The sequence below is a fragment of the Schistocerca piceifrons genome, chromosome 5 (assembly GCF_021461385.2).
Source record: "Schistocerca piceifrons isolate TAMUIC-IGC-003096 chromosome 5, iqSchPice1.1, whole genome shotgun sequence".
In the NCBI taxonomy this organism is placed as follows: domain Eukaryota; kingdom Metazoa; phylum Arthropoda; class Insecta; order Orthoptera; family Acrididae; genus Schistocerca; species Schistocerca piceifrons.
In genome coordinates, this window is record NC_060142.1 from 628,146,116 (window position 1) to 628,171,371 (window position 25,256).

Genomic DNA, 25,256 nt, shown 5'->3' on the forward strand with positions numbered 1-25,256 from the left:
ATTTGATACCTCATCCAGAAACGCACCCTCTTGAAACCTGGACAGCAAGCTACACCGCGATGCAGAGTGCCTCTCTTGCAGAGTCTGCCACTTGAGTTTGCTAAACATCTCCGTAACGCTATCACGGTTACCAAATAACCCTGCGACGAAACGTGCCACTCTTCTTTGGATCTTCTCTATCTCCTCCGTCAACCCGATCTGGTATGGATCCCACACTCACGAGCAATACTCAAGTATAGGTCGAACGAGTGTTTTTTACGCCATCTCTTTTGTTGATGGACAACATTTTCTAAGTACTCTCCCAATGAATCTCAACCTGGTACCCACCTTACCAACAATTAATATTGTCTGATCATTCCACTTCAAATCGTTCTGCAAGCATACTCCCAGATATTTTACAGAAGTAACTGCTACCAGTGTTTGTTCCACTATCATATAATCATACAATAAAGGATCCTTCATTTATTTATTTATTTATTTATTTATTTATTTATTTCTTGTTCCGTAGATCCAGTTAGTGAGTCAATCACAAGGATATGGAACGTGTCAAATTGTACAGGTTTCAATTTAAACTTACAATAAATACAAGGGCAATTCAATGGAAAATTGTACATAGTTTAAGTAAGACATACTATAAATAAAGTAACAGATACTATACATTTTTAGTATTAGTGTAAAGTCAGTTCACCTGTCTGATACTCAAACAACTGTTCTGCTCAGGACCAAAATCTCTACATAACTGCCATTAAAGCCCATACTAAAAACTTAGGGAATGTTGAAGATCAACAGACAAACAACATTATTAGTACGTTTTAACAATGGCCATAGAGAACTGTATGGTGGCCTGTTTCTTTGCTACATTAATCCCTTTAAAGCCACAGAGCTTCTGTACTATCATCAGCATCAGCATTTTACAGCTTCTTCCACTTTTTTATACATCTACATCACATTTTAAACAAAAGAGTTACCTCTAACAATACATAAATAAATGATCATATTTATATCATTAGCCACTTACTGTTGATCTGTAACTAAGGTAGTGTTTAATTTCCTTGTGACTCCAGCCACACCACTTAGGCACATCACAATCTCTACATTTTAATCTACCACCAAACTGCAGTATCTTTATTCTGATGGTTGCTACTTTTCTTATATACCACTACATTATTGCACTCTGTAAGAAGTTGCTCCATTTTCACACCTTATTCTCTCAGCTAATCTGTTGCTCAAAACATTAAAAACTTCACTTCTTAAAAATAAAAAATATTCTTAAGCACAAAGAAATTCTTAAGCCATCTCATTTCAGATTGCTCTGACAAATTTCATGACAAAATATAAGGACAGTATTGCTGATATTACTCACTATTATCTATTAACTCTTAAAGCTGTGCCCTCAAATAATACGGATTTTCTCCATCCTACACCTGTCAAATTTGTATTGTAAAATCCACTTAGTCTTCACAATATACTCATCAGATACAGTACTAGGGCATTTACCAATCTTCTCCCTTTTTTCCTTGTGGTGCATGTGAGTAACAATACAACTGGCATATATGTCACAAACATGATTTTTGGTTTAATATCCAATGAAGGATAAATACTTGTAGGATACTAACATATTACAAAAAAATTAAGATGAATAATTATAACAATGTACTCAGCTATACAGACTGACTCATAACTTAATGACATTAGCGCTACTTCCACTCTCCTGCTTATCCAAACTCCAATTTCTAGTGTGTGGCAATCTGGCTTTATAACATCCAAAAATGTGTTGGTTTCATTGAAACTCCTCCAACCAGTAAATCCTATTGTATTTTAATAAAAGGCAGAGGTAGCCATGTTTAGATAGCATAACATTCAGTATATGAAGACAAATAATGTGCATATGCTATATCACACTGAAGTGTACAAATGGAATAAGATAAAATAGTTTTTTATGTTATACTTTCTGACATATTCCACACCCATGAAAATCATTTCATTTTTGGGTCTATGGAACAGAAACTGAAGCTAATCTGTGGAAGGGAAAAAAAAGGACAGTAACCCAATCCAACATAATTCCATCCAATCTAACACAATGCAAAGTAAATTTCTTTTGAAAAATATAGACATTAAGTGAGTGACTTGGTAAAGGTAGCAGTGAATATTTTGCATGTCTGTGACTGCATGTAATAATAAGATTATTAATGAAACAAATAACTTATAAGAATTTTTAAAATTATTACTCAGTATCTTCCATATAAAATTTCTTATTGTGTGATCGTTAACAGGGGATATGTGCCTGTGACAGTATCACATCCTTTTCCTGTTTAAATATTGCTTGGTGTAAAATGTCACATCTATGCTTCTGTTTTTCATATGTTCTCTGATAACTGCTGTAGGTAATACATAATTCATCATTATGTATGACATAATGTGTTGGCTCATCTCACATTATATTACCTTGGAGTTTTCTAACTATGTCTCACATAGTCTCCAATAAGAGTTTGTTGAACCTTCCAAAAATACTGTAAAATAGTTGACAGAGTGACAGATTTTTGTATAACAGAATAAGATTTTATCTGGGTCACTTGCTCATGAAAAGGGAACTGCATAGTGTCTTTTATCATTGTAGTTACAAGGCTACAGTTAATAGAGACATCATGTCTGCAATTAACAAATTTTCCTATTTTTGTTTCAGACTCTCTGGACCAATGGCTATTCGACTAACTTTCATATCAGAATTTCATAGCCTTAAGTATAGGACAAGAATAATGGTACTATCTGGATTTCTGTATGCAATTGCAACCATTATTATTCCAGGTAAGTCAAATATCCATTTTAAGTGTGTAGTTAATAATGTTTTGTATTAGTTTTCAGGTATTAAGTAATACTTAACACTCCAATATATGTAACAGAATGTACGAAAAGATGTGGACTAGTGACAAGCATCAGGTGTGAGAAAAACTGAATTAGCAGCTGTGAAAAATGTCACTCTGAGTTGTGTATTACCCGTGACAGTTACTGGAAATATTAGCAAAATACAGAAGCGTACAGGCAACCTTTTACCCAAAGTTGGGATAATATATCTATGTATGGACATATGGATCTGTGCACTCTGAAAAATTCATAAATTGAGGTACTAAGTGAATTGTGTATTGTACTTTATTCATCTCATGACGTACATTTGCAGTCCATTTGGTTTTCATACAGGAGACATGTCAAAAATTTATTATACAGTTACAATGATTTTTACATTAACAAATAATATCACAACAATAAATAATAATGCTACAAGGATATTTCTTGGAATATGTAACACATTGTACCCAGCTCAAATTTCCAGTTTGTCCTGCATGAATTTATCCACTGAGTAATAACACATTAGTGTCAGTACCTGATATATCTTTCTTTTAAGTGAACCTAAATTCATCTGCATCAGCTTGTTGCCTTTTAATTTATTACAAATTTTCATTCCCATGTTTTGAAGTCCCTGTGCATACAGTCTGGGATGGTGGGTGGGGAGCATAAAATTTTCTTTGTTTCTAGTATCATGTGAATGGACAAAATGGTTTCCCTCAAATAATTCATGTCTGGTGTACAAAAATATAATAATCTCATATATGTATAAGGATGGCATAGTTAATATTTTAAGTCTTCTAAAGAATGGTTGACGTGTGTATAAGGATGGCATAGTTAATATTTTAAGTCTTCTAAATAATGGGTGACATGGTTCTTTGTGATTTGCTGTGTACATATTTTGAATAATTTTTTTCTGCATTTTTAGTATCTGCACTATGTTTGTTGAGTTAGCCCAAAAAGCAATACCATACCTGAGAATGGATTCAAAGTAGTTTGTATATGCTACTTTTCATGTGTCCATGTCAGTTGCAGTTGATAATATTTGATTTGCAGATACAAAGCTGCTCAGTTTGTTTACTAGGTATTAAATGTGTGCCTGCCAGCTCAAATTTTTATCTACATTTAAACCTAAGAATTTGACTGAGTCACTTTCTTCTATATTGTGGTTGTTGTGTACAATCTTAATCTGATCACATTCAGACTGGTTTTGAACTGCATCATGTGAGTCTTGGATATGTCTAGATTCAACCCATTCAACTGAAACCAAGTTTCTAAGGTACTAAGGGTTCTGATCACAGATCTGAGAATTTTTTCTGAAATCCCGATCTTCAGCTAAGACAGAAGTATCATCTGCAAACAGAACTGATGGGGAGCTGATATTTAATTGTGCCAACTTATAACTAAATCTGAGGGGGGTGCGATGGGGAGGTTCCCTTGTAAGTACCTTCGCTTGTATTTTTAGGATGTCTGTGACAACCAAAGTGCCCCCATAGCAACAGACCATAAAACACTGTGAGACTGAAAGCAACTGAAGTAAACCATTCTTAGTTACTCATTAGTGACTCAGCCTGCCAGTTTCTGCAGTAGAAGACAGTACACTCATGCAGTTTACCTGCAGACATTGATAATATGTTTCTCCCAGTCCAGTTCTGAGTCAATATGTATGCCTAAATGTTTTACTGATAAATATCCTACGTACTTAGACAATCCTAGCAGAAGGTAATGTGCTTTTTCAGGATTGCAGAACAGTTTGTTAGATGCAAACCAGTTCAGTGATAAGTCCAGGATTTTCTGCATAGCACTGTAGAATACTAAAGCAGCATGTTGTGCACAGCAGATAACTTAGTGGTGATGTCTATTACTGGACAAATCATTGATTCCAACTATAAAGAAGAATGGCCCCAAGAATTTGCCCAGCAACATACCTTCACAGCAGAATTCCTGTTTTTAACTGAGACAAGAATGATTTACTTATTCCACATATACCTTCACTGCATAGATTTTTGTGTCCCTTAAGTCTTCTGGATATTCTTCTTTATTCTTCATCCTGTGATTATTGCTTGTGGTGAACCATTATTAAATAATGAACCCAGCATTGCATTTACTAGCACTAAATTTACTTTCAATAATCAGCTTGTTCGTCAGTAACTGTATCAATTTAACATCACAGGTAAGTAACCTACAAAGGCTAAAATCAGCATACTGAAGATTAACATGTGGCTCATAAGTAAACATGTTTTGATTAGATCTTTAAGTATTTACTCCTTGTCACAGGCTGACTGATAAGAGACATTGCAGCATAGTGTCTGGCAGACATAAAAGTTTGCATAAAGAGTTATGAACAATGACCAATTGAAAATTACATGATGAATGCGAGATACTGGACATAGATTGAGCATTCACTGATGACTTGTTACTAACTCCCGAGGTTTTGTATGTAACACCTATTTATAGACACATGTATTACGGAAATTATGAAATAGTAAAATACAAGACTATTACATTTTAGATATTAACATAAGAGACATAAAAAATAAAATACACAAAGATACATCAGGCAAAGAAGCAAACTTCTTTTAACTATAAAAGGACACAATAGTAGGTACTATGTTATAAGAGAGAAGTATTATGTGCTTGGGGCTCCCAAGGCTTGCCAAGAATTTTTGAGAAAACGATATTTTCTAATTGTAATGATTAACAAACTAAAGGCATCTGTTTTGTAGGCATAAAAATCAAAGCTACTAAACTGTAACACAAGATTTTGGAAATAATTACTGTTTAACAATGGAATGTTTTTGTACAGGAAAATATTAAATACGAAAAACTTTTGAGATGCTAAATTTTCAGAGAAAGTAAGACATTTGCTTGAAAGAGGAGCATGGGGATTTTCAAATAAGCTGTGTCAATCTTAGAAAAAACAATTTTTATCTGTTTTGAATTTTGATATGCACATTGTTTAGAGGTATCATAAATTAAAAACATTTCTGTAAACAAAATGTTGCCATATGAACTAAACATACTATTGAAACTTCCTAGCAGATTAAAAGTGTCTTCTGGACTGGGACTTGAACCTCAGACCTTTGCTTTCCATGGGCAAGTTCTCTACAACTGAGCTATCAAAGCACAACTCGTGACCTCCCTTCAAAGCCCTACTTCCACCAGTACCTCAATTACAAACTTATGCTTTTATCATTAGAAATTGGTAATTTTACAGTGAATAGTGAAATTTTGTTAAATAATTCAGTCATTGTACATAACTATTCTATATGCACTAATACTGAAAAGAGATCAGAAAAGAAAAAAATGTATTGGCATCACGAGTGGTACACATGAACCCTCTGCCAGGCACTTAAGTGTGAACTGCAGAGTAACCATGTAGATGCAGATGTTGCAGGTCACTCCATTAAGCTGCAGCAGGGGTGTACATTGTATGCTGCTGACAGAAGTTGCTCTACCCAGATGCAGTGGACTTGGGCACATGTGGTGGTTGCAGAGGCGCAACATGGTTGACGATGTTCTGCATAGGTGAGAGTACGGCTTGCTCGGCAACATTCTGACCAGGCCTGGAGGTGATGTGGATAGGGATGTTCTGTGCAGGCACGGGAGTGGTATGCTCGGCAGAATTCTGCACTAGCCCAGGCCTAATGCAGGTGGTGATGTTCTGTACAGATACATATGTGGAGCAGGTCATGGGGAGGCAGGGTGTGTTGATGTGTGAAAGTGGTTGCTCCAGCAAGATGCAGTGGCATCAGAATCAGAAGTTACTGGGCAAAGTTGGTTGGACTCGGCCGCTGTGCGTACGGAAGGATACCGAGGCAATTGCCATGGTGCATGGTGGCAAGCATTGCCGTGACCAATGGGGTTATGTTGTTGTGTGTCACTGGAATATTCCAGATGTAAATGTTTATTAGCAGCACCACTAATTAGAAATAAACTGTCAACATTCATAGGCCAAGTTTGAGTTTAGTCTGGACAAAACTGGGTATGTGCCATGTTTGTGTCTGAAATCCTGGACTGGCAACATGTGGGTGGGTTGAAGAAATTCACATGTGGTGCAGTAGACGTGCTGCCCATGGTGAGTGAAAATGAATCCGTGCATCTGGAATGTTGCCGTCAAGTCATTGAAAAGTGTTTCTGCAAGTAGGATATGTTGATGAGGTTCCATAGTAGATCATTTGTGGCTTTAAATTTTTTGTGACTAAGATCGTAAGTTGAACTACAGTATTGAAGCATTTCACTTGCACAACTGAGTCTGAAGATGATGGATGAGTCACTTGAGAAGCACTGTACTATCCAGAACAGAAACCATTGGCCTGATATGCAAATTTCAGTGGCCAGCGGTTATGTGTGGGTGGCATTGTTGTAAATGCACTGGTGTGAATTTGATCTTGCACGTGGTCGTTGTTAGTCAACGGGTTCACCGAGGAGGAAACTTGGGATACATACAGGTGTAGAATATCAAATAAACGATTACTGTGACTTGGTAAGGAAGCAGTTTTTGCTTCACCTTATCCACTCTATATGTACTAAGCATACCCATCACCAGTTCAGTACAAAACAAAAACAGAATTCAGAAGCTCTTAGGTGACTAGAACTGTGCTGTAATGTTCATTAATGATAATAGAGGATGACAGTAAGTTATTAGTAAGAAGGAAGGACTGATGAGAAGATAGTATCAACTTTGAAATTCCATTGCCTTACATGCCAATCATCGCAAGAATGTAAACCATGTAGACATACTGTGCTTAATCACACAGATAAACAACTGAGTCACACTGCGATATCGGAGTTGGGAAAGAGGCTAAATATTTCACCCACTCCAAAGACCTTGCCTATTAAGGATCTTGTCAGTGCTGTTGAGCAAGGGGATCTCAAAACTGCCGAGTGAGACTACCAAAGAAATAAGACAAGAGGCTTGCAGGGCCACAACCAGGATGCCTGCACCGAAGCAGAACATCAACACTGAAGTAAAGAAAGCTCTCTGTTCCTTAATGAAAGACACATAAATAGTGATTTTATCTGCCGACAAGGGAAATGCTACTGTTCTTTTGCCTGCAACATCCTATTTTGGCAAGATAATGGATTTACTGCAGGACTCAGCGTATCGCCATCTCCAGAAGGATTCAACTGATGCTGTACAATGGAAGACATCCACACTCCTCAAATCCAGCCAGTTTCCTGAACATCTTAAAAAGAGCTTAAGAGTACAAGCACCAGTTCCATCACAACTCTATGGGCTGTCTAAGATCCATAAGGAAGGGGCTCCTCTTTGCCCCATTATGAGCAATATAGGAGCCCCGACGTATTACCTAGCAAAACATCTGGCCTCTCTTCTAAGCCCATAGTAGGAAAATGTGAACATCACATTTGAATCTCAGAAGATTTTATACAATGTCTGAAGAGTTTGCGTCTCGAACCAACTGACATTTTAGTGATTTTCAATGTGGTCTCTTTGTTCACGCGGGTGCCTTTGGTGGATTCATTACAACTTATAGAAAAAAGTTGGAGGAGGACATCTTACATCGTTTCAGACAAGTGTTTACCTTGACATACTATTTATTTAACAAACAATATTTTGAGCAGACTGATGGTGATGCTATGGGTAGCCCTTTGTCTCCCATAGTACCGAACCTTTTTGTGGAAGACTTCGAAGCACTTCAGTCAGCAGTGTTGAAACCCAAATGTTTCTGGAGATATGTGGATAACACTTTTGTTGTTTGGCCACACAGAGCAGCAACACTCCCTGCGTTTCTGGAACATCTTAACTCCCCCCATCCCAGCATTTTCTTCACCATGGAAGTGGAGAAAAATGGAGAGATCCCATTTCTTGATGTCTTGGTCCACAGGAAAGAAGATGGTTTCTTGGGTCACAGTGTGTTTTGCAAACCGACTCTCACTGACCTGTATTTATGAGCTACAAGTTGCCATCACCTATCTCAACACAGTGGCCTGTTGTGGACCCTCGTTCATAGGGCCAGAATTATCTCTGATGCAGGGAGCTTACCAGCAGACCTTAGCCATCTTTGCTCTGTGTATGCACAGAACAGGTGCTCCGATAAACAGATCCATAGTACATTTAAACCTGCATGCACTAAAGCTCCAGAACAGCCAGAAGAAACAGAGAACTCCATGAGCATGGTTTTTCTACCATATGTTGGCAGCATGTCCTTTACGAGTGGCAGGCTGTTCAAAAAACATCAAATAAAATGTACCTTCTGCTCTCCAGTGCGAGTGCAAATTAAGCTGGGTTCTGTTAAAGATGACCTTGGTCTAAGGAGATCAGGGATATCTAAAATCTCATGCCAGTGTGGGAAATCATACATTGTCCAGCCATGTTGCACTGTTAAGGATAGATGTGCTGAACATAGACGTCACACCAGACAAGGTCAGCCAGAAGAGTCTGCTGTGGCTGAACACTGTCTTAACACAGGACACAGCATGAACTATGGAGAGACAAAGACCCTTTCACCCGTTTCCACATACTGGGATTCCATCACTAAAGAAGCAGTCAAAATTCATATAAGTAATGACCTGATCAATAGACACACAGTATTTCAACTCAGCAATGCATGGGAACCAACACTGGCAGCACTACGGCATCGTCAGCTGCAGTCAAATGAATCTGAGTGAACACAGATGGAAAATCAAAGTCCACGCATTTAAGCTGGGTGCCAACAGTCTGTCCGCACGTGCACTGTGCCGCTATTTGCGGCCACACTTTTCCTGCATCGCGAATGAGAGGCCTGTGACCCGTTTGTATGGCAGGGGACACTGGAGGTCGCCACGCTCTATGATTCGTCTATGATGATGTTATACCGTAGCATTTTGCACCTGCAATTCTCTAGTGAGCCAGCGTATATAATGGCGAGCCATTGCAGCAACATGTCGGCCAGCACCTGAAGATGATGAGCAGCTGTCTCGTTGAAATATTGTGCATATATCTGACACTGTGACAAAGCAAGCTGGGATATTTTTACTTCCCCTCTTGTTTTGCCATCTGCCTCCTTAAATTCGTTTTTTTTTTTTTTTTTTTTTTTTTTTTTTTTTTTTGACTAATTACTATTAACAAATGTGAGTATAATCTGCATTTTCATAAAAGAGAGAGGTTGTCACTCAGTTTTGAAGAACATAACATCAGACCTAATTTTGTGTTTACTTTTATGAATGTAATTGATTTTCTAATTTATTTTCATTATGCGTAGTTATAGGGTGAAATCAATAGTTGTTTCATAACTTAAATGCTATTGTTGAATTATAAACAAATATAAATTCTATAATAATTATAAACATTTGGAGGAACAACTAATAGTGTTCTTAAAGGATTTATTTGGCTCTATTCAAAAACGTGTTAGCAAAGCCGGCTATTAATTATTTCCAAATTAATTAACAGTTTTGTCAAAAGTATTGTTTGCATAATGACATACGTTAATTTCATCATTTAAACAAATAATTCAGCTTAACCCTCATAGTAGAAGAAACTGTTAAAAAGAACCAATATTTTGATGTATTCAGTTAATTTAATGAGTTACGTTTAAATTGTAATTTCTGTAAGTTTAACTTTGAATAATTTGTAGTTTTAGCAGCTATTATTGTGATGATATATAAGGGCCAAATTTTTGGTCTTGAGACAGTCAGTCCACTGCCAGGTTTCAGATGAGGAATCTGTGTTGGTTAGATCAACAACAATGCATCTATGAAATAAATGTAACACAATTAGGCCGTGTATAAAAACAATGACAGTGGCTGTTCCATACATACCTTTTTATTCTTCAACAATTGTGTGGTTAGGCTTTTACTGCTCATAGATGTTCAACAGGAAACTATTGTAGCAGTATGTCGATGTTTGCCTGCAACCTATTAATGAGGCTCATCGAAAGTAAACTTATAGTGCACTGGCCATATAACTGTGTAATATTGGGGGTTATCAACAGTGAAAGTAAAAGACTGTGAAACACAACTGTGCATCTGTCAGCTACATCATTTACAGTAGACAGTAGCTGCACTTTCACAATCCATTTTTTGACCAGTGTAGCAATGCAGTACATCAACTCTGAGGACAACAAACAAAGAAAGCATGCGAGCGTCATCACAACGTGACGCTCATGAACCAAGGAAGTACACTCCTGGAAATTGAAATAAGAACACCGTGAATTCATTGTCCCAGGAAGGGGAAACTTTATTGACACATTCCTGGGGTCAGATACATCACATGATCACACTGACAGAACCACAGGCACATAGACACAGGCAACAGAGCATGCACAATGTCGGCACTAGTACAGTGTATATCCACCTTTCGCAGCAATGCAGGCTGCTATTCTCCCATGGAGATGATCGTAGAGATGCTGGATGTAGTCCTGTGGAACAGCTTGCCATGCCATTTCCACCTGGCGCCTCAGTTGGACCAGCGTTCGTGCTGGACGTGCAGACCGCGTGAGACGACGCTTCATCCAGTCCCAAACATGCTCAATGGGGGACAGATCCGGAGATCTTGCTGGCCAGGGTAGTTGACTTACACCTTCTAGAGCACGTTGGGTGGCACGGGATACATGCGGACGTGCATTGTCCTGTTGGAACAGCAAGTTCCCTTGCCGGTCTAGGAATGGTAGAACGATGGGTTCGATGACGGTTTGGATGTACCGTGCACTATTCAGTGTCCCCTCGACGATCACCAGTGGTGTACGGCCAGTGTAGGAGATCACTCCCCACACCATGATGCCGGGTGTTGGCCCTGTGTGCCTCGGTCATATGCAGTCCTGATTGTGGCGCTCACCTGCACGACGCCAAACACGCATACGACCATCATTGGCACCAAGGCAGAAGCGACTCTCATCGCTGAAGACGACACGTCTCCATTTGTCCCTCCATTCACGCCTGTCGCGACACCACTGGAGGCGGGCTGCATGATGTTGGGGCGTGAGCGGAAGACGGCCTAACGGTGTGCGGGACCGTAGCCCAGCTTCATGGAGACGGTTGAGAATGGTCCTCGCCAATACCCCAGGAGCAACAGTGTCCCTAATTTGCTGGGAAGTGGCGGTGCGGTCCCCTACGGCACTGTGTAGGATCCTACGGTCTTGGCGTGCATCCGTGCGCCGCTGCGGTCCGGTCCCAGGTCGACGGGCACGTGCACCTTCCGCCGACCACTGGCGACAACATCGATGTACTGTGGAGACCTCACGCCCCACGTGTTGAGCAATTCGGCGGTACGTCCACCCGGCCTCCCGCATGCCCACTATACGCCCTCGCTCAAAGTCCGTCAACTGCACATACGGTTCACGTCCACACTGTCGCGGCATGCTACCAGTATTAAAGACTGCAATGGAGCTCCGTATGCCACGGCAAACTGGCTGACACTGACGGCGGCGGTGCACAAATGCTGCGCAGCTAGCGCCATTCAACGGCCAACACCGCGGTTCCTGGTGTGTCCGCTGTGCCGCGCGTGTGATCATTGCTTGTACAACCCTCTCGCAGTGTCCGGAGCAAGTATGGTGGGTCTGACACACCGGTGTCAATGTGTTCTTTTTTCCATTTCCAGGAGTGTAGTATCAACAAGATCACTGTCCTGATGCTATCCCCTGAGTCAACTGGATGGTATTCTTGGAAATGGTGGATGGTCTAGGATGGCAGAAGGATAGGGAGATACAGCAGGGAGAAAGGAATGGCTGTGGGAGCAAAGGCAGCTCATCCATCTGTGGGTACAGACAGTTGTGTGTTGTACATTGGGAAGTGATGCAGGATGCGAAAGAGGCTAGTGCAGGATAGAGGGACAGCCCTAAGAAAATAACTTGTGTGTGTGTGTGTGTGTGTGTGTGTGTGTGTGTGTGTGTGTGTGTGTTTAGAGCTGCTGTGTTGGCGGGGCGAGCCCAGTTAGTTGCATTATAATTCGTAGTTAGGGCTGGGAGAACACCAGCACAGTAGTGAGTTGCATCAATGGCACAGGATAGCTTTTTTAGTAGTCAATGTGATAGTGAAGTAATACATAACAGTTTACATGATGAAAAGATAGATTCTCTTCCTACCTATCAGGGATTACATCACAGAGCCAAAAAATACTGGAACTTTAGCATCATGATTCATGGTGTACTTCTTTCAGAACCAAGAATAATAAAGACGTAAAAAATGAAAGAGCATCTGCCATATATGACCTATTTATCAAAAAATAAGTGACACTGCTCATAAGTTACAAACTGCAAGATCAAACTTTCATGTGTAGTGCGAGTCCAATGAAGAAACATACTGTCACATATTATGAAGTGTAGTTCTGATGCAGACACAATTCTGACGTAACTACACAGATCTGAAGATGATCTAGGAAGATTGAGGCCATCCTCAGCTCCTATGGGTGAAGAATTGTAGGATTCCCCATAATTCAGGAGTGCTCTACATAAAGTAAGCAGTTACTTGGGTAGAAGAGTACTTGTGGAGTGCACATGGAGATCTTGTAGGCTAGGTGGTAGTTTGAGATGGAAAGTTTTTGCACTCAAATTTAGCAAGGAATGGAACGTATACCAAAGAGACAGATTAGATGACATAGGAGAGGAAGTGTTCATTTCAGTCAAGATAAACTGAGTTTAATTGTGAAATTATCTAGACTGAGTAACAGATGTAGGTGAACTCAGGTTAATTTCAGCCCTATATATCATCTATATTTATCATAAATTAACTCTGTTTTTTAAATTTGCTAATGATTATAAATAACCTCAATTTTTTTTAAGAAACTGTTAATTTTTATCGCGGGTTTCTGTGTTGCCTTAATAGAAATCTCATTTGTGTATTTGCTTCAATTCTTCTAGGAAATTAGCAAATGTTTAGCTCAGCAGATTAAAAGATAATCAGAAAGCTTAATTTAAAGTTATTTATTCACTGCCCTGTAATACACTGCACCAGCCAGACTGCAGCCCCACTGTGAATACTGTTCTCGAACACAGGATGATGCTCAAAATTACCCTGACTATTGTCAAATAATTGGCAGCTCCTGCAAAATGGTGTGTTGGAAAAGCTGCCGAGAGTCATGTACCTGTGATACCAGCACCAGAGATACCTCAAGCTCTGTCCTCTTCTGTGGATCCTGTCTCCTCTGCAGAAAGTACAGGCTTTGTAATTACTCATCCACTTGATCATGAGTGTATGTCAGTGGTAGGTCTAGGTGTCCTGTACAGGGTTGATGAGGACCAGGGACGACCCAGGATGTTGTAAACAATTCCCCAAATCAACAAGTTAGGGGTGCTGTCATTCACTGAAACTGAAACTGAGCCACTGGGACTCATTTCACCTGTTTCAGGGTAACCTGTTTTCTCTGGGGTCAAGAGGTCTATTAATCATTTGCAGTTGATGGTACCCCGTAGGGAAATGGCACCAAGGAGGAAAGGACACCAGGTGCACTCACTGTGTATGCCTGGGGGCCTCATTCAGTGTGCTGGAGAGTCTATTCCATCAGCCATTGAGGAACATGATGCAGCCAGCTGCAGATTGTGGCACACAATGGAACAAATTATATCTGTTGTCTGTGTTCCAACATCATTCTTGGGTCATTCCAGTGACTGACAGAGAAGGTTGAGAAGACCAGCCTTGTGCATGGAGTTCAACAAAGCTCACAATTCGCAGAATTGTCCCCAGAACTGATCATGGCTCTTTGGTTCTGAGTCAAGTGGAAGGACTGAACCAGAGACTTTGAAGATTCTGTGACAAGCCACACTGCCACTTCCTGGACTTGCACTATAGGGTTGAGAACTGTACAGTTCCCATAAATGGGTCAGGTGTGCACTGCACATAATAGGCTGCTACTCAGGTTGCTGACTGTGTGTGAGGTGCTCACAATGGATTTAGATTAGGTGACTCTCCATCCAGTCCAGATTATGATAGCTGTAGGAAACCCAGACGTACCTGTATAAGACTGAAAGAAATGCCTCTCATAGATGACAGTATTAAAATCCTAATGGTAAACTGCCTTAGCACTTGCATCAAAGCGGAAGAGTTTGAAGCACTCTTGAAAAGCAGTGTAACTCACATAATACTGGTACAGAAAGTGGGATGAAACCTTAAATTGATAGCAGTGAGAATTTTGGGGAAAATTAAAGTGTATATCAAAAGGATAGGCAAACTGGAAATGGAGTTGGAGTATTTGTTGCAGTAGACAATACACTCAAATCCACTGATCAGGAGTGGGCACCAAATGGTAACTGGGTCCTTCTGTCACCCATCAGACTCATCTCCAGGTGTAACTGAAAACTGTAGAGAAAACCTCAGTTTATTTGCATGTAAGTTCCCTAATCACACTGCATCATCCAACAATTGGAAAAAAAATACAGTTTTGTTAGTGATGGGCATGATAAGACATCCTGTGAAACATTAATATGCCATCTCTGAAATCTACCTACAACAAATAGTTAGCAGCCCCATTCACAATGAAAATATGTTGGATCTAATGGCGAAAAACATACATGACCTCTTACAAATAAAGATCAGTTTAAAAGGAGCCTGAAAGACTTACTAGTGGCCAACTCTTACTCCATTGGTGAATTTTTTAATAGAAACAAATGATGTATTGTATATATTCATACTATTAGTATTGTTATTTCAGCTTAAAAAAAATATTGACATGTTCCACATCCACGAGGATCTCCTCAGCATGGACCTATGGAACAGAAAACAAATCTTATCTAATCTGAGGATGTCCACATTGAAACTGGTATCAATGACCATTCTGTGGTTGTGGCAACAATGATTAGCAAATTACAACTAAAACAAGAAGAAAGATATATAGCTTCAGTAAAGTAAATAAAAAATCAGCAGTGTCATACCTCAATGAGGAACTTGAAACTGTCATTACAGGGCAGGAGTGTGTAGAGGAATTACAGCAAGTTTAAAAGAATAGTTAACTTTGCACTGGATAGATGTGTGCCCAGTAGAACAGTTCATAATGGGAGAGATCCTCCATGGTATACAGTCACTGTAAAGAAACTTCTATAGAAACAAGAGATAACTTCATAATAGGTGTAAAACAAAGCATTGGGCTACAGATAGAGAGATGCTGAATTAAACACATTTGGCTGTCCTCCCTCCGACTAACTGGCTAATTGCACTTAACAACTGCTCTACCCTGTCCTCACCACGTCCGTTGACTGGTTTTTTGTTGGTCCAGTTTTGTCATACAGCATCAACTGTACACTTGAAATTGGACAGGTCAAACAAAAGTTGTAGTAATACATAGTATTAGTAAATAGCTGGCAAATTTGTTACACAATCAGAAATTATTTTACAGAATAGAAACAGTGCTTTATTAGAAACGCATTTATTTTAATTTTCTATATTGGATACATAGCGGTCTTTATTTCCTCTGGTATCTTATTGTGTAGTATTACACCAATGTTAATTATGCTCCTCTGACAGGGTGTTGTTCTGTGATATTTTTGGTGTGTATTTGATTTACCTCTGGTACAACAGTTGTGCACATTTTTTTCTTTGTTAGTTTGTCTGTTTTCAACAGGGAGACTCTAGTGAACAGGACAGCTTCATAAATGAACAAGCTTGGAACATTCAGAACACCAAGCTCAGTAAAATGAAATTTACAGAACTTCATCTTTTTAAGGCCATAAATTATTCTTAGAGCCCCTTCTTAAACTCTATAAACCTTTACAATGTGAGTTGAGTGCACCCAGAAAACGATGCCATAATGAAGCAGTGAATGGACTGTGCTCAGTATGCCTGTGGTGCTGTTCTTTTGCTTGGCTTTAATATTCTTAGACTGCAGCACATGGATGAGAGTTTTCTGGACAAGATATTTATAAGTGTGTCCAACCTTTAAGTCTTGCTGAACCCACAGACCAAAAAATTTTGTATTGCTTACATTATCAAGGGGTTCATTTTCTAAATGTGCTTCAATAGACATTTGATTAGATGAAGGAAATAAATGAAAGTTGACACAAACTGTTTTTTCAGTATTTCCAATGAGTTTGTTTTCAGTGAAGCACTCAGAAAACATATTCATAGAACTTTCTGCTTTTGACTCCAAAGTTTCTGGGCTGGATACAGTATGCAATATGCTGATGTTATTAGTGAACAGGATGCACCCAGATGCAGCACTTTGCCATCCCCTACCCCTACTGTGCTATCCCTCCCCCTTGCCACCTACTTAGCCCCCACCTCCCAGATTCCTTCTCCCATCATACGCAGTTGCTCGCTGCCTGGCCTCAGTGGCCGGAGACAGTGGTCATGTGAGTGGGTGAGTGTGTGTGTGTGTGTGTGTGTGTGTGTGTGTGTGTGTGTGTGTGTGTGTGTGTGTGTGAGTTGTGCTTGCATGAATTTGTTTGTGTTGTATTTCTTAGAAGAAGACCTTTTGGCCAAAAGCTCACATGTTTAACAGTCTTTTTGTTGTGCCTGTCTGTGACTCAGCATCTCCTCTACATGATGAGTAGCAGTCTATTCTTTTCATAGTTCTGAAGTTTTAAATTTCACTTTTATGTCATCATTCACTCAGGAAGATTGTACAAACATACCATCATTTGACTGTCACACAGATCCCTGTATGGAGGGCACATTAATAGACTTCCCTGGTGAGGAGAGGAACTGAAAGAGCTGCAAACAAGTAAGTCACAAAACCTGGATAGAATCATGATTCAGTTTTACAGAGAGGACCCTGTGACATTGGCCTCTTACTCAGATTGCATCTGTCGTGAATCTATCATCCAGTGTGAAGTCCCTATGAGTGGAAAAAAGTGCAGACGACTCCTGTATATAATAAGAGTGAACGAACAGACTCACAAAATTACAGACTGATATCCTTAGCGTCAGTTTGCTGCAGAATTCTTGAACTTATTCTGAGTTTGAATACAAGAAATTTGCTTGAGGTAGAGAACCTTTTGTCAACACATCTGCATGGGTTTAGAAAGTATCATTCATGCAAAACTCAGCTTGCTCTTTCCTCACAAGATATCCCGTGAACCACGAATGGAGGGCAACAGGCAGATTTCATATTTCTAGATTTCTGGAAACTGCAGACTGTTAGTGTAGGTTGGAGCACAAAGATTATGTTCCCAGATGTATGAGTGCCTCTAGGACCTCTTATGTAAAAGAACCCAGTATATTGCCCTCAATGGAAATTGTCCACCAGAGGCTGTGATATCATCAGGGGTGCCCCAGGGAAGTGCGAGAGGGCTACTTTATTCTAAATGTACATAAATCATCTGACAGACAGGGTGAGCAGCAATCTGTGGCCATTTACAAATGGCACTGTGGTGTATAGGAATGTGTCAACATTGAGTAACTGTAGCTGGATACAAGATATTTTAGACAAAATTTATAGTTGGTGTGATGAAGGGCAGCTTGCTTTAATTGTAGAAAAATAGTAGTTAAATCAGATGAGTTGGAGAAATGAACCCGTAATGTTTGAGTATAGCATGGGTACTGTGGTGCTTGACACAGTCATATTGATTAAGTTTCTAGGTGTAATGCTGCAAAGTGACTTGAAATGGAAGGAGCATATAAGCATTGCAGTAGAGAAGGTGACTGGTCAACTTTGGTTTACTGGGAGAATTTTAGAAAAGTGTCACTCATCTATACAGGAGGTTGTTGTGATGAAAGGCAGCTTGCTTTACTTGTAGAAAAATGGCAGTTAAATCGGATGAGTTGGAGAAACAAACCCGTAATGTTTGAGTATAGCATGGGCAGTGTGCTGCTTGACATAGTCATATTGATTAAGTTTCTAGGTGTAACGCTGCAAAGTGACTTGAAATGGAATGAGCATATAGGCATTGCAGTAGAGAAGGTGACTGGTCAACTTTGGTTTATTGGAAGAATTTTAGAAAAGTGTCACTCATCTATACAGGAGGCCACATGTAGAACTCATTCTTGAGAACTGCTTGAGTGTTTGGGTCCCGCACCAGGGCAGGTTAAAGCGATACATTGAAGTAATTCAGAGGTAGGTTGCTGTAGTTGTTGACAGTAGATTCAGTCAACACATGAATATTACAGAGAAGCTTCATGAACTGAAATCAGAGTGACAGTATGGAAGATGACATTCTTTTCACAAAAAATTATTGCAAATTTGACAGAACCAGCATTTGAAGCTAACTGAAAAACAATTCTGCCACCACAAATGTAAATTTTGCATATCACAAAGACAATAAATTAGAAATTAGGGCTAATACAGAAGTATATAGGCAGTCTTTTTCCCCTCACTCTATTTAAGAGTGGAACAGGAGAGGAAATTACTAATATGTTACAAAACACCCTCTGCCATGCACCATATGGTGACTTGCAGAGTACATACGTAAATGTAGAACTAGTTATACAGTATAAAAAATGTACAACTGGGACAGAAAAATAACTGATATATCATAAATGTTTTAGAAATGTATTGTATTACATAAGTATTTGTACATAAATCTCTCAATAAGGCCCATATTATGCCTAAAGATGTTAAGTAAAAATTCCAGGCCAAAAAAGATTATTTCAAGATGAAGTATTTTCTCTAATTTCACAATATGCTTCAGCAGTCAATTTCTATAACAAGAAAAATATGTGTATTATCCTCATACAATATAGAGGCTCAGTGATTGTTCAAAACTCACTTTTTATCTCACTTTATACTTTTTAAATAAAAGTAAATATTTTTTTCTCAACAGCTGTTGCATGGCTCATAATTCCTCTACCCTGGTCTGTGACATTTTTTGATGGCTACATTACATACAACTCCTGGAGAATGTTTGTGACTGTGGGTGCATTGTCAAGCTTTTTAGCAGCATTCCTCATTTACCTATGTCCTGAAGCTCCAAAGTTTCTTATGACAAAAGGTCGATCAGAGGAAGCATTGCAAGCTTTTAAAACTGTATACAAACACAACACTGGAAAGGAACCAGAGACATATCCAGTATGTATGCTGCCTTTTACTCATATGAAAGTAGAATAGTAAATTCAAAATGTTTTAAACCCACCCCTTGTCAAAATATCTGTCAGTAATTTTCAGATCTGCATTTCAAAAAAACTACTGAAGACAACAAACTTTTGTACATGGCTGCACGTTCAGAAACCATGAATAGTTACAATTGAAAGAAAACAGCCCTCAGTCACTATTTTTAACGAATTGTGAAAAGGATAGTTTGTTACTCACTGTAAAGAATATATGTTGAGTTGCGGACAGCCACAATGAAAAGACTGTTACACAGTTAGCTTTTGGCCAAAGCCTTCATTAAAAATAGTGACCGAGGGCTGTTTTCTTTCAAAGAATATATGTTGAGTTGCAGACAGCCACAATGAAAAGTTTGTTACACAGTTAGCTTTTGGCCAAAGCCTTCTTCAGAAAAGAAAATACACACACACACACACACACACACACACACACACACACACACACACACACACACCACACACATTCATATAAGCAAGCACCCTCATGCACACATGAATACCATCTCTGGTAGCTCGGACAGGAATACCAGAGGTGGCAATCATGCATGCACGAGATGAGCTTGCTTCTATCAGTGTGTGTGTGTGTGTATTTTCATTTCTGAAGAAGGCTTTGGCCAAAAGCTAAATGTGTAACAATCTTTCTGTTGTGCATGTCTAAAACTCAACATGTCATCTTTATGGAGAGTAGCAGTCTGTCTTTTTCCTAATATTGTTGATATCCCAATCTGAAGTTTTCATTGTAGAGAATAGTAATGTTTTCTTGAGATATTTCAAATATTACTTGAACAAGAGGAATGAAGTAAAAAGATACAGATACTCTATAAAAAAATTTGGGAGTAATCTTGTGGAGCAATGCAGCTAAGGCCAAAAAAGGATATACTCGTAGAAATGATAAATATGGTTTTATGTGGATATAATAACGAAATATTCCACAGCAGTACCTTAATAAACATTGGAATTGTTGCATTTATTTTCCATTTAGTGATTTAATGTTATTTATGAGTAATAACAGAAACTATTTGCAAACAAAATGTTACACATACAAATACACACATCAAAAAAGTTTTGCATCACTTTGGTTCCAAGAGTTCCAAAACCTGTATAGAAAATTGGAATAGAGATCATTATATACATCATTTCTGCCCTTTTTATTGCTCATGAAAACCACACATTGCATGTTGTACCACCATACAGCGAGACCTTCAGAGGTGGTGGTCTAGATTGCTGTACACACCAGTGCCTCTAATACCCAGTAGCACATCCTCTTGCATTGATGCATACCTGTATTCATCATGGCATACTATCCACAATTTCATCAAGGCACTGTTGGTCCAGATTGTCCCACTCCTCAACAGTGATTCAGCATAGATCCCTCAGAGTGGTTGGTGGGTCACGTCGTCCATAAACAGCCCTTTTCAATCCATCCCAGGCATGTTTGATAGGGTTCATTTCTGGAGAACATGCTGGCCACTCTAGTTGTTTTTGTAAAAACTGTGTATTTTTCTCAGATACATTTGCTATTAAGATATGATGGCTTTCTTGTGGAGTAATTCCTCCTCATGCCCTAACAACATTCAGGAAGCAAGCAAAAGAGAATAATTAGAATATTAAAAACAGCAAACAATAGTATTTCAAGTAAACTTTTTTTTAGAGATTTAAATTTTCTTCCTCTTCCCTGCATTTATGCTTTAGAAATTGTACTACTTGTAAAGAAGAGAACGATAAAGAAGGAGACTGTCTTTATCCCAAACACTGAGCAACATATTAGGTTAAGAAAAAGTATTCATGTAAAGCGTTCCAGCACACCTCTGTGTTAAAAGGATACTTATTATTCAGGTGTAGTATTACAAAGTAAGCTGTCAGAAATTATGAAGAGCACCATTCAAGTAAACACACTGAAATACTCTGTCAAATCCTTTAATAAACAATTGTTTTTACATTGTGTCTGATTATATGGGCAACGAACTAGAATTAGTCTCTTATGTTACTACACTCTAAAATATTATCCAACAGCTGTCATACATTATGTATAAATGATTTTATTGGATAAATAAATGAATAAATAAATACTTTTATCTTTCAAGAAATTTTGAAAATTTTAGGATGGAGATCTATAGACTGTAATACGTGAATCACTGGACAGTACCATGCTCATGTAACATGTTCTGTGTGAAACCTCCTTGTTTGTTTACCTTTGAATCTATGGCTGTTTCTACCATAAAAAAATAGCTTGTTCTCTCCATCTCCTCTCTCCCCCTCCTCATATCTCACTGGTCTTTGCAATAACAAACTACTGATTTGTAATAATTTGCGTATATCATCTCTACTATGTCTCATCACTGTAAATTAAAGCAAATATCAAAGAATTTCGTATAAGAGGAGATATACACCAACACAACACCAGAAGAAAAATTAAAATGGATATTCTGAGAGACAGACTAGTAAAAACAGCCCAGTCACCCATAGTCAGCTCCCTAATAATCTTTAACAAATTACCACCCTCAGCATGATCCATGCCTTCTTAAATTATTTCAAAGAAAACTGTACAGCTGGCTGCCTGAAAATCCATTTCATAATGTAACAGAATTTTTTGATGAAGAAAATGTGAACATATGTTAAAATTTAAAATATGTGGCTAAGTGTTTGTAGTTGTGTAGGTAATTCAATATAAATGCTTGTAATTGTGTATATAATTAAGTATAAATATCAGAGATTGGGCATGTAATAAAATATACAAAGCATGTGTTAAAACTGAAGTGTGTATGGTTAACGTCTGTAATTATGTATAGAACTGAACATATCGGTATTAGGTATAAGACATAAAGCGTATTCCGTTATGTTAATGGTTAATGGCAACTAAAGATGAATAAAGATATTATCTTCTTGTTAGTGATTATTTGCTTATTCTTTGGCGGGAAGAATGCTTGGGAAACGTTAATTTCTGACACTTTTCTTTGAATCTATTTCTCTCTTTTGTCTTTATCTTTAAGCAAACTTTTGTGGAAGCTCTTGCTTCATATTCTTATCAACCACTTGTGTTTAAGCAGTTGTTATTCATATTTATGTAGTTACAAATTTCTAATTATTTGAAATAATTTTTTCCAGGTTAAGAAGTTGAAGGAAGAAGTTCAAGCAGTACCTGATCCATTAACAACCAATGAGAGCAGAAAGAGCGCCTGTTCATTACTAAGATTTGCCTTGAAAGATGCAAAATTACTTTTGTTAAAGCCACTACGAAATAGAACAATTATGATTATGATTCTTAATTATGGTGCTCTGCTTAGGTAAATAATAACAAAACTATTTTATACATGCTCATAATGTTAGATTCTATATAACTAAAAATTTAAATGTTTTTGTTCAAAATCTTAAATCTCCATAGATCTTCATTGATTGCTTCAAAATTTTGACGAAATGTTGCTTGAATATTCCTTCTGGAGCATCATCTGTTGAAAAATTATATAGTGTAGCGAAATATTGTTAGAAAAATTCTTGAAAAGCTCTTGACCAATTTACTTCAAATATTTACATAGTGCTCTAACAAACATTCAGACAGACACAGGCAATATATGAGGGTATCATCAATTTTCATTTCCTTCACACAGATCCATATCTGGTGTATATGCAGGCTAGGACATTATTACAGTGTAGTTTTTTGCTACAAATTTGTAAACAAGAAATGAAATGTGAGCAAGAGTCTTGTTGTGGAGCAAAAGCCATGAACTGTTTTGCCATGAGTCTGGCCGTGTTTATTTATTTATTTTAAATCGCTTCCCACAGATGGTGTTGGCCATGTAGGTAGTATTCCTTATTGATCATTTCCCTTTTTGGCAGGAACTCATGATTCACTATGCTGTTGAAACTGGAGAAAACAGTATGCACAACCTCCCTACTCACACACCTGGTGAGCTTTCTTTGGTCTTGTCAATCCAGAATGCTTCCACTAATATGATTTGAGCCTTAGTATCACATCACACCCATACACCCATGTTTTGTCATCTGTTATGACACGTTTCAGTAGTTCTACATTATTGTGGACTTTGTGGAACTCTGTTACATAATGATGACAGGGTAAGAAAAACACAATACATATAACAGTATATGTCAGCAGACTACAATAACCAAATGTCCAAAACCACACTGCCAAGTTAGAGAGAGTCTGCGTCATAGTTCTCACTGTTTAGCGATATTGCTGTCCCAACAGAGCTGCCCTGCCCCCCCTCCCTCAACCCAGTAGTGTGGAGCCCAGTGGTGAGCTGACAGCTAGGGGAGGCGGTGCGGATTGCCTCAAGTACTGGATGTATACCATAAGGCATATATTTCATAATCATGCTGGTGTACAGCAATGCAAATGGTGCAGCCCATGCGAGAAAGCATGGTGGGCGGTGGGAATGAGGGAACAGCAGGGCGCACATTGGAGCCAGGCAGCATCTACGCAAACTCAGGGCCTGGGGTGGAAAGTGTGACAGTGACAGTGAGATGGCCGTCACTGCTGAAATGAACAGAGAGGATCAAGGTATCGATGCCTGTAGGCAGTGGAAATGTCTCAGAAAAGTAGTGTTCTCATTGTCACTTGAAACCTCGCAGCCTGCCTGCTTCCCTCCGACTGTTAGGTTAGCACCAGCAACAGAATATCTTCAGGGTGGAAAAATTGCACATCCAGGCACACACTGAAAGGGGTAGATGCATCCAAAGAAGAGAAGTATGTGTTAGGCAAGAACTCAGTAAGCGGTGAGGGATCAGTAACCACAAGATCGTTGCAGGGTGTCCGAGCTGGTTTGAGTCTGTTGAGAGAGACAGTGACAGGCTTGCCAGCCAGCAAGATATCAAATGTGTGAGTTCCATGACGAAGCACTTTATGGGGCTAGGATAAAGCCGGTGAATGGTCGCACATATAATTTTGTCTTGAAGTGTGACGAATCTGTAGTACGCAAGATCTTTTAAAGAGCAAGATTTTCAGCATAGAATGAGGGAAAGGGAGAGGTATTTGGAGTTGCCCCCAACTTTTTCATTCAGTTGATGAAGGAGGGTAGAGAAGATGTGATGGGGGAAGATCAATGTAAAGAGAAATTGCACAGGAGGAGCCGTGTCTAACAGCACAGCAGCTCAGCAAGTGAGGCATCCGGGTCACATTTGTGAGCTGTGTGCACACCTAGAGGTATCCAGAGGAGAGTGTCAGTCCACTGACCTCCATAGCACTTTAGGGCTACCTTGAGGGTACAGTGCCTTCTCTCAATGAGCTCATTACTCTGTTGATGATACGCCCATTTTTCTGAAACGAATGATGCCGCATAAGCTGCAAAGTTTGAGGCTAAGTTTGATTCAAACTGTCCACCCTGGTTCATTCTGACAGATGATGGGCATCTAAAATAAGTGACCCGAGTAGACACTATACTCCATACATCAAGAGAAGAGCTCCGACAGCTGGTAGGGCAGTTGCCAGCATTCAGCATGGACGGGCAGCAAGCCAGTGGTGGGGGAGTGGGTTGACAGGCCTTCCCAGCCCA

The 25,256-nt window shown here is 39.0% G+C and overlaps 1 protein-coding gene across 1 annotated transcript in view; it reads left to right on the forward strand.

The window, feature by feature from the left end:
* Positions 1–25,256, forward strand: part of LOC124799171 (synaptic vesicle glycoprotein 2B-like) — a 239,455-nt gene that overhangs the window by 132,990 nt on the left and 81,209 nt on the right. Inside the window, exons 5-7 of the mRNA XM_047262709.1 lie at positions 2,684–2,805; positions 19,467–19,711; positions 22,855–23,033. Of these exons, the coding sequence (XP_047118665.1) occupies positions 2,684–2,805; positions 19,467–19,711; positions 22,855–23,033 (546 nt within the window). The remainder of the gene's footprint in view (positions 1–2,683; positions 2,806–19,466; positions 19,712–22,854; positions 23,034–25,256) is intronic.